Raw genomic sequence first — 14846 nt, 5'->3', positions numbered from 1 at the left:
ATATACAGTAGAAAATATTTTCTATATGTCCCCGTTTAATGAACCCTACCAAAGGATCTGTCTTTTCTTCAGCTATTCTATTTATTTATATCTATTAATTTTTAATATATTTGCGTTTGTTAAGGAAAAAGGTGTGTGCCTCCCGTCCAGTTGTACACTTGGTTGGGCCCATACTCAACGCAAGTTGGTTGATATATTTTAGCAGCTCAGTCTGTAAGAAATGGAGACAGCAGCCAAGCGTAGAAAAGTGCAGCAGAACATACGAGCTTTTTGTTCAGACAGTAAGTAAATAGATACCTAAATAGTAGGTAACCTTAGCTTAGTATAGAAGGCATCATACCATGGCTAGGTTTGTTCTTAAGAACATCAATTAACTTTTGATATTTGCACACCCACGAAGTAGGCTAGGCCAGTGGTTTTCAATGTGGGAGCCGCCAGGGGGCCTCAACAATTTGGTGCGGAAAAAAACTATAAAATTTTATATATATATATATATATATATATATACACACACACACACACATATTACAATAATATGTTATTTTTAGTTTTTTTTGTGTTCTTTTTATTACTATAACATGTTATATAAGGAGGATATACTCAGAGGTCTGTATTTTTTATGTGTTTAAGAGACATCTTGCAAAAGGGGGGCCTTGGTCAATGCCATCTGGGGGGCCTTGCCCTGGAAAAGTTTGGGAAGCCCTGGGCTAGGCTAACGTCAGTTCCAGTTTTTGACCATTAACGTTACATTCACTTGCATAGCCTCACGTAGTGACAGACTGTTATAAATGTGAGTGAAAGTGAGGAAAGTTGCACAGCATTTCATTCCTTTACAGTACATTTGGGCTAAGAACAACTAAGTGATTTTACAAATATAAGGCTCAGCATAATGCTGAGATGTGCTAGCTTGGCAACGAGAGATATGGAACTAATGTCTGAGTTGTGGCCATACTGTGGCTATCCATTCAGAACTAGTTATGGCAGTTTGCGATATATAATAAATGACACCAGTTACACGAACAGAATATTCAGTTTATCAAATTAAAATGATCATCTAAGTCAGTCATTGCTCTTCTGGGAAAATAATGGTATCTGGTCACAATGCAGTTAGTCATCTACTGGAAGTCTATTGCGATTTTTTTTTCTTTGATAAAGGAATAATCTGTCATATGTTCAAGTACAGCATTGGTTGTTGTAGTCGCATTGTTTACATGAACATATTTGGGATATGTAATTTGTACCCATTAAAAGTTAGTCTATTTGCTACTACTGGAAAATGCATATCTCTATTTGGCAGGTGCGATTTCTTGCATTTTGCCACCATCTAGTGGGTGTTGTTGAAATAGAAAAATATTTGAGTAAATGAACCATTTCTCATGTTGATAACGATTTCACTACTTTGTAAGAGGTGAATCTGAAGTAGAATGATTTCATGTGTCTGTAAAGATTCTACATCTTTCTTCGAAAAAATATTCTTGATAAAAATATTCTTCGAAAATTTCCTAAAATATTTTTTCCCTTTGAATGCCTTTGCTTGGAAGCATCCGTGGGGGAAATTGTATTTACAACATGTACAGTGTTGAAGTTAGTTTCACAGGTAGCCATCCTTTCTAAGTTGGTTTAAAAGTCGTGTTTGCGTGTTCAAATGTTAGCGTGTGTGGTTTGTCTGCACACATCTTATCTCGCCTCTACTTGGTGTGGTAGGTTTCATGGTAGGTTATGGAGCAGAGAATACATCTGCATCTGCATACATCTGGGAACGAGATTCTGTTAATATATAGTAGATATCTTGACTATTCTTGGTAATACTAAATTATTATTATTTTTTAATCCTCTATACCCTTAGAAAAAAGGGCTCATTGAAAAAGGTAGGATCCTTAGATTCCAACTCGTTCCAGAGGAACAATAAATATGGGCAGTTACAATACTACATGATACAAAAGACATCAGCAGATGGATCTGGCTCCAGTTTCAATAAAATAAAATTCTTCTTAGATGTTGTCATTGTAAAATATTGGCTTCCCTTTGATAGGAACGACATATAAAATCGTTTATTTTACTGCACCTCTTTTATTTATTATTCATTATCCTCTACCCATGTGTACTTACGGTGCAACCATGTCAATATAGTGCCTCATAAGCAATCAATAAATTTGATTTCCTTCTCTCATTCTGTTGCTCCACTGTGAGCAAATCTGCTAGCCCTATTGTGTTCAACAGTATGTTCTGTCTTGGGATATAGCTGTGCTTAAAAGAAACACATGATATGTTTGTCAAGGTAAAGTCACATGTTAGCGGTTGCAATAGATTCTGTAAATGTACTTACACTTTGTTCAAAGTTATAGCCTAATCTCTCAGTGTAGTCTCATTTACATATATAAACTATAATCACATAGTTTATATCCATTCTGTTTATTAACAGAATAATAGTCTCCACCAGTATAACACCACCAGACTCTACTCTCATTCCTGAGATTTGGAATGTTTTTGCCTAGGAACTACTCTGCATGGCCTTTTCAATACGATAAAATTCAAATCTTGGATCTGCATACATTATTATAAACCTCCTGCACATGGATCATAAAGACCCTCTTGAGTCTCCTCCAGAAATTGAATTTTACCACAAAAACCCTAGCGTAGGACAGTGGATAAGACAGCTATATATTGCCATGTGTACACCAAACAGTAAGAAAACAGCTACTCAACAGTTAGCAGTTTCTTCCTTCCTGACTTTCTTCTCCCATTTCCTTTCCCCGTCAGTGAATTGGCTTTTCTGGTCATTTTGTTTTGTCTGACTGCTGCTTTATCTGAGACAGCAGAAAAGATTACATTTCAAGTGCCTCCCTTATTTCCATTGTAATTGGTTAAATATGTTAAAACTGTAGATGGTGGAACCTTACTTTCAATTAATGTTATTATTAACTGATGAATTAATAATTAATTATAGCGATAATTAATTGAAGCTATTAATTAACGTGAAAATACACTTATTACTGTTATTTCAATAGTTTTCATTCATCCATCTTCAGTAACTGTTTATCTTGGTCAGGGTTGCAGTAGTGCAGGATGCCAGTCCACTGCAGGGCACCATGCACATACACATTCACTCACTCGTTCACACATAGGGACAATTTAGTGTAGCCAGTCCACCTATCGGCATGTTTCTGAACAGTGAGAGGAGACCCAGATGAACAGGGGGAGAATACCCAGACAGGAACAGAGTAAGGATTGAATCAGGGGCCCTGAAGCTGTGAGGTGGCAATGCTACCCAATTCTCCACCGTGCGGCATATTTTTAAATATAAAGACAAAGATTGTTTAATAAAAGACACTGATATGTGATGTGAAGAACATGTTTAGGTCATTATGTAAGTAATGAATAACAAGCTATTTTGCCAAAGTGCTTTATTGGAAATATGTCAGGAAATATATTTGCATATTTTAAGCTAAACATGTTTAGTCAGTGCACACTTATTTAGTTATGACATCAAATGACTGCATAGAGTTATAATTGCACTTCAGAGCATCGGGCAATTTAAGGAGCGCTGTAGCGTCCACAAAAGAGAATGCTTCGGGTTGGTTTGTGTTGAATGAAAAAGAGGAAGGGGTGGTCTGCCACAAAGCGCTCTTTGGGGGGAGGCCTGAGACAACACCCCACCATGACGACTGCGGTGGCTGCAGCTGCTTCAGTGCCTTCCTCATTCACTTCTACAAAAGACTTATGCACCACCTTGGAGAGCACCAGGTCATCGCAAGGAGACGTGTGAAAAATCACACTTGCCCTTGCCAAAGGCATCTACCATGCCCATGCTGATGAGCAGCTCCTTCATGTCATAGGTTTCCTCCAGTTTGAATCGTGGCAAAGACACCTGCACCTCCACAGTGTCCATCATATCAGGCCGTGTCCACTCCATGAAGTTGTCATAAGTGAGCTTGTGCTCAAGCTGATTTTATATAAAAAATAATAATAAAACAATTTTAAAAAATACATTAATACTAATATATATATATTAAAAAAACACACACCATAAAAAAAAATCATTTTATACATAAATTAAGTAGATTTATCATTCACCTTTTCAAGGCCAGTAGTGTTATCTTCAATCTCAACAGGTAGCATAATTAGCATGCTGAGCTCCATGCCCTTATATGGCATTTCAAGAATCTTGCACTGCAGATCAGGAATAAATGCCAGGGGAAACTTTGCCTCCTGATTCATCATCTGCACTGGTTTAGTTTCTTTCTGCGTGTAAAACATATTAAAATACATTATTATGCATTAATGTAAAGGGGGGGGGGGGGGGGGGGGGGGGGGGGGCAAAAATTCACAATTCACAAACATGCATGACAGATCACCACCGTTTCCACAAGGGGATCATGCTGTGATTTTTAACTGGAGAGTTTTTACCTCCACTACAGAGAAAACCTTATTCATGTACGCAAGTTACAGTGCTACTTTTTTATCTTTAGGGGTTTTTTTTTTTTTGTTTGGTTGTTTTTGGTTTTTTTTACTTTTTTTTAATGTCTATATTTTGTTGGATATCAGTGCAATTTCTCACAAAGCAAAATAGGAGAGGTTAAAAAATGGCAATAAGCAAGAGCAGACAAAAGAGGATGGGGTGCACAGGAGAAGGGAGGAAAGACAAGATTCATGCAATTATATTATTAGGTAAAGATTTTTTAGATTTTCGGTTTAACATTTTTTAAATAAATGACAAGATATCAGTGCAATTTCTCACAAAACACAATAGGACAGGGCAGGAGTGCACAAAAGAATACAGGAATGCAAGAGGAAGGAGGAGAGGAAAGGGTAAGAGACTGCATTTTTTTGTAAGTGCATGGCACCCACCTTGTTCAGCTTGAAAGGAAGCTCCTGTGTTGCTCTGACCTTAAACTGCTTCTCCCAGCTGCCCTTGAAGTAGATGGCATTCACCAAGACAAGTCTGGTCGAATCATCAACAGTTCCTTTTTGCAGCAAGTTCTTGATCTTTTCTATTGTGAGAATTTCGATTCACAAAAACATATTGTTAAGCAGACACAACATTCATATAGAAACACTGCATAGAAAAAAAACATTTCTTCATGTAGTTAAGTAGAACATGATCATGATAATAATAATAATAATAATAATAATAATAATAATAATAATAATAATAATAATAATAATAATAAAGTAGTAGTATCCTAGTACTGAGGGAGTACACAAAAATAATATAAGTGAAAATCAGCAAGATCACAGGGGAACAATCTACAAAGTGGGTTTGAATTATAGCTAAACTAGATCTGTGGAAGGTAAACATGGATAGAAAAAGTTCATCAGCTTAAGAAGCATGCTGATAATAAAATACACACAATTTATTGTCAGTGTTTCACTAAAGTCACAAGAGCCCTCTATACAGTGCTGAAATAAAGTATTTGTATTTGATTTCTTCTATTTTTGTGTAGATCTTGTACTAAACTGTTTCAGAAATTAAAACTAAATCTAAGATAAAACAAAGGCAACCTGAGTAAACACAAAATACCGTTTTTAAATGATAATGTTATTTATTGAAGCAAAAAAAGTTATCCAATACCAACTGGGCCTGTGTGAAAATGTGTTTGCCCCCATAGTTACTAATTCACCAAATCTATGAGTCTGCATTCATAATGGGGTTCAGCTGCACGAGACACAACCAGACCTGATTACTGCAAACCCTGTTCCATCACATCAACACTTAAATAGAACTTTCTCAACAGCATAGCAACTTTTGCAGGTGCTTAGACAGTCTCAGACAAAGCACACAGCACATAAAAATAAGTCACAAAAATAAGCCTTTTCAAGGTATAGAACATACATGTATCAGCTATAATAAAGGATGGCAATTGATCAGCTTATTCAAAGAGGTAATTAAGTGAATACATTCATCATAGATATTTGATAGCAGTTCATAAAATAAGAGAGTACATGATACAGGAGTTAAAGGTTTTACCCAGTAACACACTACGCCAAAGTTGAATGAAATTCCAGAAAAGAGAATGAGGAGGAAAGTGACTGAAAGACATCAGTCTGGGAAGGGTTACAAAGCTATTTCAAAGGCACTAGGATTCCAAAGGACCACAGTGAGAGCCGTGATCTCCAAATGGAAAAACTCGGCACGGTAGTGAACGTTCCCAAAAGTGGCCGTCCTTCCAAAATTCCTCCAAGAGCACAGCAAAGACCCATCCAGGAAGTCACACAAGAGCCAAGGACAACACAAAGGACCTACAGGCCTCTCTTGTATCAATAAAGGTCACTGTTCATGACTCCACTATCAGAAAGACACTGGGAAAAATAACATCCATGGAAGAGTGGCGAGGTGAAAACCACTGCTAACCCAGAAGAACATTAAGACTCGTCTGAATTTTGCCAAAATGCACCTTGTGTCACAGCTCAGTCAGATCAGAACTCAATTTCCCAAGATGCAACACTCACTTCTCATGCACGAAAGGGGGTCTTCTCGTGATCCTCGACCCTTGTTTCCGTTTCGACTACGCTCTCTGCCTGACCCCGTTTGTGCTGTTCGTCTGTTCGCTTGACCATTGCCTGTCTTACGACTACGTTTCTTGAACTTCCCGATACCACGCTCTACACCTGCCACCCGCTTCTGCTTCCGTGCCGATTCGAGGTTCGTGACACCTTGATGATCTTCAAACCTTTTGGGAGAATGTTCTGTGGACTGATGAGTTTAAAGTGGAACCGTTTGGGAGACAGAATTCCACAAAACGAACATCATACCTACGGTCAAGCATGGTGGAGGTAGTGTGATGGTGTGGGGATGCTTTGCTGCTTCAGGTTCTGGGCAACTTGCAATAATTGAGGGAAACATGAATTCTGCTCTCGACCACAAAATCCTACAGGAGAATGTCCGGGCTTCAGTCCGTAAATTTAAACTCAAGTGCAAATGGATTATGCAGCAAGACAATGATCCAAAGCGTAGGAGTAAATCCTGGTCAAAATTACATGAAAGACTGATCTCCTGTTATCAGAAGCGTTTGGTTGCAGTTATTGCTGTTAAAGGTGGCATAACCAGATTTTAAGTTTAAGGGGGCAATTAGTTTTTCACATGGGTGATAGGTGTTGGATTTTTTTTTTTTTGCATCAATAAAATTTTTAAAAATAAATAAAAACTATTGTGTGTTTTCTCAGGTTGCCTTTGTTTTAATGTTGTATTTCATTTGAAGATCTAAAAGTGTTGCTTATCAGCAACGGATTTTCTGAAGATTAAAGCTAACTGCTATCCGACTTTGTGACATTCCTACTTTGGGAATGTTTGATGCAGTGAAATTACATTCAAGGATTTTACAATCTGTTAATCAAACTATTTTACTTCCCATGGAAGTGTAAATACTACATGAATACATTTTAGATGGAAATCTCAAAAACATGTTTAAGTACTAACCTTTTGTTTGCTTCTCCACCCAGTTATTAATATTGACCCGTGCAGATTCTGCATTTGCTTTAAAGTCAACAGTTTCCAGCTCAGCATGGTAGTGTGTTTTTGTCTCCTTCAGAAATTTCTGTTTTAAAAAAAAGAAAATCAGTTAAAAACAATGAAATACAGGAAGATCAACAATTACTGGAGAATAAATGCAACAGAGTTGAACGTCAACAGAGTCCGATAGGGGCAGACTCAAGTCCGAGTCCTTAATGGCCGAGTCCAAGTCGAGTCCAGAAAGTAATTAAACTGAAAAGATTTGAAATCACAATTATAAACTCAACACTGAGCTGTTAAATTAATATTTTAACCTTCACAACCCAATGGCATAATACATAAACATAACAAAAAATACCACTATTACATCTTGCCATTGCCATTTAATATTTTTATTTCATGTCAGCACTCCAAATAGTTTCCTATAAAAAATGGTTTCAATGAAAAAAGGGATATAGAGGTGTATGTAGAACTTATTATTTTACAAGTGTGTGAAAATACAATAATAAAACAGTTTCATTTGTATCACACTATATTGTATCCTGCAGTTCGAGTTGACGTTTCAATTATTTGATGCCTCTCATGAGGCAGACTCGACTGTACTCAGAAAACTTCCGAAGTGTCCGAGTCCGTGTCAAGTTCAACTACAGATTTACCCGAGTGCATGACAAGTGCAAGTCTGTGCATAATTGGACCAGAGTCCGGGATCGAGTACCCCAACCGTACATTATTAAGATAATTCAGATTTATTTAATCATTTGACACATGGTTTTTATCCAGATAGAATTGCAACCTTGTATACACACATGTCTTTACAGCAGTGGTCACCAACCTTGATCCTGGACATCTACATTCCTGAAGACTTTAGCTCCAAACATAATCATGCCCTCATGACCACCCAATCATTGCTTTAAGAAGTTCTTGGTCAACTAAAACAGGTGTGTTAGATTTTGGTTGGAGATGAAACCTGCAGGAAGGTAGATCTCAAGGAAGAGGTTTGGTGACCACTGCTTTAAAGGCTCTAGAGCTGAGTCATGAATACGAGAATGATTTCAATTAAAATGGAGTGAGCATTTCTCACTCCACAGGACCCAGTCAAAACCCCACAGGACCCACTACCATGTCCATATAGAATAATATATATCGTATAGAAATTGCCTCATTATACTAATAGACAGACAATAATATCAACTAACAAATGTTAGTTCACACTAACACATGTGTATATATGTGCGTGTGTGTGTGCGTGTGTGCGTGTGTGTAACACTACTGTTTTGTTGTTGGGTTGTTATTAGCACAGCTCTATATCAGGATACATAGTGTCTATGGTAGAAATGTTATTTTGCACATCTTTATATCCACAAATCTTACCTCCACAAATTTGTAGGTCTGCTCTCCATAAAGCCTATTGGCCATGCTGAGGGCATACGGAGCTCCTGCTTTGTTCAGTTCGGCCATCAGCTTGTAGAAACTGACGTGGACGTCGTCCTTGGCTTTGTTGTGGTGCAGAACCTAGGTAATATGGATGGAGATATAATCAAAGGTTTTTTTTATTTGTTTTTAATAAAAAGAAGGAAATCTTTGTGGTAAATGAAGATTACCTCCATCCTGAGAGAATTTTAGATTCACGTAACAAATCATGAATAAAAGAGTAGAAACAAGTGAAAACTGTGGTTCATATGTCATACTTTTTAATATGTAAGCTGTGTAGTACAAATGCACAAAAAGAAGGGCAGCACTGGTCCCAGTTATCCGCCACCAAGGAGAAGCACCTATATGTATGCCATTAACCACCATCACCAATGTTATTGCCAAAATAATGCCTTTTCCCCATGGATGTTAGTGCCTCCACGGAGTATTTGCATCCAATAACCTTTGGTAAAGCCGATGGTAACTGGACCTTCTGAGATTGCTGTGCCTGTTGGACTGCTACTGGTTGAACAGACTTAGGCTTCACTGGTTTGTTGAAGCACAAGACATACAGTAACATATTAATCATCAGAATTGCAAAACCTTTTTTAACTGCATACACAAGTGAATCACACTCCCTACACAGTCTGAATGGCTGCTGTATGATGAGTCTTGCTTTTTATTTGCATTAGTTGAGCAATTTTCCACAGAATTTCTACCAGTCACCACAGAACATGAAGAAATTTTCATATCTTCTTACGTTATTGTACCATCTGGGTGAATTTCCACCACATTCACCATGCGTCCTGTGATGTTCCTTCTTTATAATCACAGTAGACAAACTGAATCCTACCCCATCAAAAGAAGGGAACTGAGTTGGGGTAGCAACTAAACAGATCTTCAGTTATAAAGAAATGACAATGATGAATTTATGTGCATGTCTCCAGAGCACAGGATCCGAACACAGATCAGCAGCAGTATGGCGTCATTTAATTTTAAACTCATCATCTTTGGTTAGATCTTCTTTCTCTTTGATGATTGCTGTTTTGCTTCTTGTACTCGGCATTTGTGACCTTTATACTCGAGTTCTGCTGAACTGGTTGAGTCAGTGTAGAAAACAGTTTTTCTTGAAATCTTAGAAAATCCTCACAAAATGTTAAATGATTTTTTTCCCTTTAATTAAGATGGTCCACATTTCTGCACTTTACTTCTATATACTTTAATCAAATCAAGCAATAAGGAACACCAAATACCTGGTACAGCCTTGTTCGGAGATGGGAGATGAGATAAGATTATGGCTGACAGCAATGATTTAACCATAGAAACACAACATAGTCACACCTACATGACTATGAAAGCTGTATCATGTACTCATTGTAAAAGGTCACATATCCTTTTATCTGACAGGGGGATATTGTAAGAATTCCACTCTCGGCTAAATACAATGTTAAAATACAATCATTAACATTTATTGTCTTATGTGTATTAATATAATTACGATTTTACATGATTATTATTTTTGTTCTGACCTCAGACATCTGAGTTGCTGTGTTGCCTGCAGCTCCGAGAGACACCATGGCCAGCGCAGAAGAGATGCTGAGAGGAGAGTAGAAGACATTCCCGGTTTTGTTGCCTTCCTTGATCTTGGTGAATAGGTGAAGTGCAAAATTGGTGTTTGCCACGGAAAGAGACTCCATTTTGCAAAATCTGAGGGAAATATATTTTTTGAAATAAGAAATTGGCAAAGAAAGCCCTGGATGTTAAAAGAAATTAATAATATATTTTTTTAAAAAGTAGTGAAAATATCACACCAAAAACATAATGCACTGCATTTTTGATAGCTGTGGGGGTGTTTTTTCCCCCACGTTTTTCTCCCCACAAATTCCCACATTGATTTTGCTGTGGCTTTATTTATTTATTATTATTTTCCGATGCAATTTTCAGAGGTTTTTTTTTTTAATACTTTTGTGTGGTAATCCACTTGAATTGACATGAAATTGTCTTTCACAGTAAGGTTTATTGGTAAATTAGACCTTTTAGCTGTACTCATGTTCGATGCACTTGACCCAGGCTGTAGCCCTGAAGATTTTTCCTTTAGCCCCGAATAATTATCCACTTGGAGTGGTTTGTTACTACATAACTGAAGGTGAAAAGAAGACGGCGGTGTCGTAATTTTATATCTTCAATGAACGGAAGCGAGACCAATCAGACAGGGCTCACAGGAAAATACATGGAAACACTCGTGTCTTATTGGCTGCCAAATTCTGACTACGTTTACATGGACAGCAGTAATGTAATTATTGGCCTTACTCTGAAAGATAATAATGTGATTAAGGTGTTTACATGAGTCGCTTTTAGAATACTCCTGTCATGTTCCCGTTTTACATGTTTTAGAACATAATTAGATTAACAGCACACGTCATTACGTCACCGCGCCACGCCGTCTGATGTCCCTGCAGAATTTCACGTAGCAACATACAGTTGGTCTTCGTTATGGGACGTTTTATACAGTTTTGGGTGTTTTTATAAAAAAAAATTTTTTTACGAACGCTTAGTTAGAAGTGCAGTTAATTATTAGTCATGCTGTACGTGCTAATAGACAACTTCTTGAAGCCGTGGGTGTGTCCCAAACCGCGTACTTACCGTCTATATAGTAGCCGAGATACATGTATTCTTCCCCACTACAGGCCTATAGTAGGAAAGTACACGGTTTGGGACGCAGCCGAACTCTCTTGCTCGCCGTAAAATGTAAAACTGCCATGTGTGATCGTGTCCTGCGGTGAAAACTCTCACACGACGTTCATAATGTGATTAAGCTGTTTACATGTCTGTAATACACGTCCATAATGCGACTAAAACAGGAGTCCTCCACATGTCTTAATTCGATGAGTGTTTACTTCGAGTATGACCTTAATCAGATTAAGGTAAGTAAAAATTGCTGTTTACATGGTAGTTTCTTAATCAGAGTATGGTCTTAATCGGGTTATGAGTGGATTATCGTTGTCCGTGTAAACGCAGCTACTGATAGTTTAGCTGTGCCTCCCTGTGGCTAGAGACACCAAACTAGCCTAGTTAGAAAAGATTAATATTTTATCGGTCTGGTAATCCTACAAACACTAACAACACCCGAGGCAAGTTTTATGATAAATCCGACTTTTTCTGATCATGTCATACATTGACGAATGGTAAAATTACTGAAAGAAGAGTCTCTCTTTGTAGTGTATTTTTGTAGGTTTTGAAAGTAAAGTAACACACACACACACACACACACACACACACACACGCACACACACATCCATTATAACTTAATATTTTATTATCAACGTTTTAAACAGGACCCCATGGTGTATCAAATATACTCAAGTGCTCTTACAACCAACCCCGTTGTCCCTGCTCACTGTCCCTCTTCTCAGTTCCGCATGAGGACTGGTGTCCGCCTTTCTCTTCCGCGCCTGGGACAGACTCCAGTAGTTTACAGTGGGCTGTCTGCACCACGCCCCGTCACATAACCTCCATACTACTTTACTCCAAATTTACTCCATTAAAAAACAGCGACAAGGGCGTGCGCCTGACTAAGACAAAGCTCTTATCAGCTATTAAAACGTCATTCGAAAGTGAACTGAAATAGTTCTAAACATTCGCAGAAACTTTGTGAACTAAAAACCAACATCTGATGCTTCCTCCTAACTACTGCGTGTGCGATCGTCCTGACAAACAGCCGTCTTGTGACGCTTTAACTGCTACATTCTCATTACAATACTGCAGTACACTTACCTTAACTCCTGCACTGTTACACTGACCTGCTGTCTGAAATGCTGTGTTCCTCAAACTGTGCGATTTTATATTTATATATATCATTTCCCAGCCCACGTCCCCCTCCCCTCTGAGTTCCACCTCATTGGAGACAAGTCCAGGAAATGACATCGTATGTTTAGAAGTCATGCGATTGTAATAGTGATGGGAAGTTTCGGATCATTTTACTGACTCGGTTCTTTGAATCTCATTCAGCAAAATGAACGAATCTTTTTTCGAGTCGTTTCGTTCCTTTCAGCAGAATATAATTAAAATGTTACATGTTAAATTCCCAACACATCTAGTACTTAATAAATTATCAAATAAACTATAGGCTAATGCAACCAAGGCCAAATTATGAGAAACAGAAATGATTCATTAATGGCTTAGCTGGGTCTTGAGGCTATGCAGTCTGTTAGTTCACTTCACCTCCTGATCTTTTGTCACGTCACATTTGTCACGTCCATTCCCCGGTAACAGAAATGATTAGTTCACGTCTCGAGTTTTCGGGATCGAGTCGTTCGTTCCTCCCGTTTCCGGTACTGCATGGTGCATTGCCTATGTCGTGACCCCCCCCCCCCCCCCCCCCCCCCCCCAATGTTGAGGAAATGCCGATCTGCCACCCCAATATACAGTAGAAAATATTTTCTATATGTCCCCGTTTAATGAACCCTACCAAAGGATCTGTCTTTTCTTCAGCTATTCTATTTATTTATATCTATTACTTTTGAATATATTTGTGTTTGTTAAGGAAAAAAGGTGTGTGCCCCGCTCCAGTTGTACACTTGGTTGGGCCCATACTCAACACAAGTTGGTTGATATATTTTAGCAGCTCAGTCTGTAAGAAATGGAGACAGCAGCCAAGCGTAGAAAAGTGCAGCAGAACATACGAGCTTTTTGTTCAGACAGTAAGTAAATAGATACCTAAATAGTAGGTAACCTTAGCTTAGTATAGAAGGCATCATACCATGGCTAGGTTTGTTCTTAAGAACATCAATTAACTTTTGATATTTGCACACCCACGAAGTAGGCTAGGCCAGTGGTTTTCAATGTGGGAGCCGCCAGGGGGCACCCGGGGGCCTCAACAATTTGGTGTGGAAAAAAACTATAAAATTTTATATATATATATATATATATATATATATATATATATATATATATATATATATATATATATATATATATACATATATACATATATATATATATATATACATGTATATATATATATATATATATATATATATATATACACATACATATATATATATATATATATATATATATATATTTATATATATATATATATATATATATATATATATATATATACACACACACACACACATATTACAATAATATGTTATTTTTAGTTTTTTTTGTGTTCTTTTTATTACTATAACATGTTATGTAAGGAGGATATACTCAGAAGTCTGTATTTTTTATGTGTTTAAGAGACATCTTGCAAAAGGGGGGCCTTGGTCAATGCCATCTGGGGGGCCTTGCCCTGGAAAAGTTTGGGAAGCCCTGGGCTAGGCTAACGTCAGTTCCAGTTTTTGACCATTAACGTTACATTCACTTGCATAGCCTCACGTAGTGACAGACTGTTATAAATGTGAGTGAAAGTGAGGAAAGTTGCACAGCATTTCATTCCTTTACAGTACATTTGGGCTAAGAACAACTAAGTGATTTTACAAATATAAGGCTCAGCATAATGTTGAGATGTGCTAACTTGGCAACGAGAGATATGGAACTAACGTCTGAGTTGTGGCCATACTGTGGCTATCCATTCAGAACTAGTTATGGCAGTTTGCGATATATAATAAATGGCACCAGTTACACGAACAGAATATTCAGTTTATCAAATTAAAATGATCATCTAAGTCAGTCATTGCTCTTCTGGGAAAATAATGGTATCTGGTCACAATGCAGTTAGTCATCTACTGGAAGTCTATTGCGATTTTTTTTTCTTTGATAAAGGAATAATCTGTCATATGTTCAAGTACAGCATTGGTTGTTGTAGTCGCATTGTTTACATGAACATATTTGGGATATGTAATTTGTACCCATTAAAAGTTAGTCTATTTGCTACTACTGGAAAATGCATATCTCTATTTGGCAGGTGCGATTTCTTGCATTTTGCCACCATCTAGTGGGTGTTGTTGAAATAGAAAAATATTTGAGTAAATGAACC

At 37.5% G+C, this 14846-nt stretch overlaps 1 protein-coding gene across 1 annotated transcript; it reads right to left on the bottom strand.

The window, feature by feature from the left end:
* Window positions 1–3389: 3389 nt before the first annotated feature.
* On the bottom strand, window positions 3390–12792 carry LOC108261759 (leukocyte elastase inhibitor). The gene is given in 8 exon segments (XM_053675844.1): window positions 3390–3754; window positions 3756–3943; window positions 4075–4242; window positions 4849–4991; window positions 7418–7535; window positions 8822–8962; window positions 10390–10567; window positions 12635–12792. Coding segments are annotated over 7 exon segments (1146 nt in total). The 5' UTR covers window positions 10558–10567; window positions 12635–12792; the 3' UTR covers window positions 3390–3534.
* Window positions 12793–14846: the final 2054 nt, after the last annotated feature.

The sequence above is a fragment of the Ictalurus punctatus genome, chromosome 25, assembly GCF_001660625.3.
Source record: "Ictalurus punctatus breed USDA103 chromosome 25, Coco_2.0, whole genome shotgun sequence".
Lineage (NCBI taxonomy): Eukaryota > Metazoa > Chordata > Actinopteri > Siluriformes > Ictaluridae > Ictalurus > Ictalurus punctatus.
Note: the sequence above shows the minus strand (reverse complement) of the source record. Positions and strands in the feature narration are given on the sequence as shown.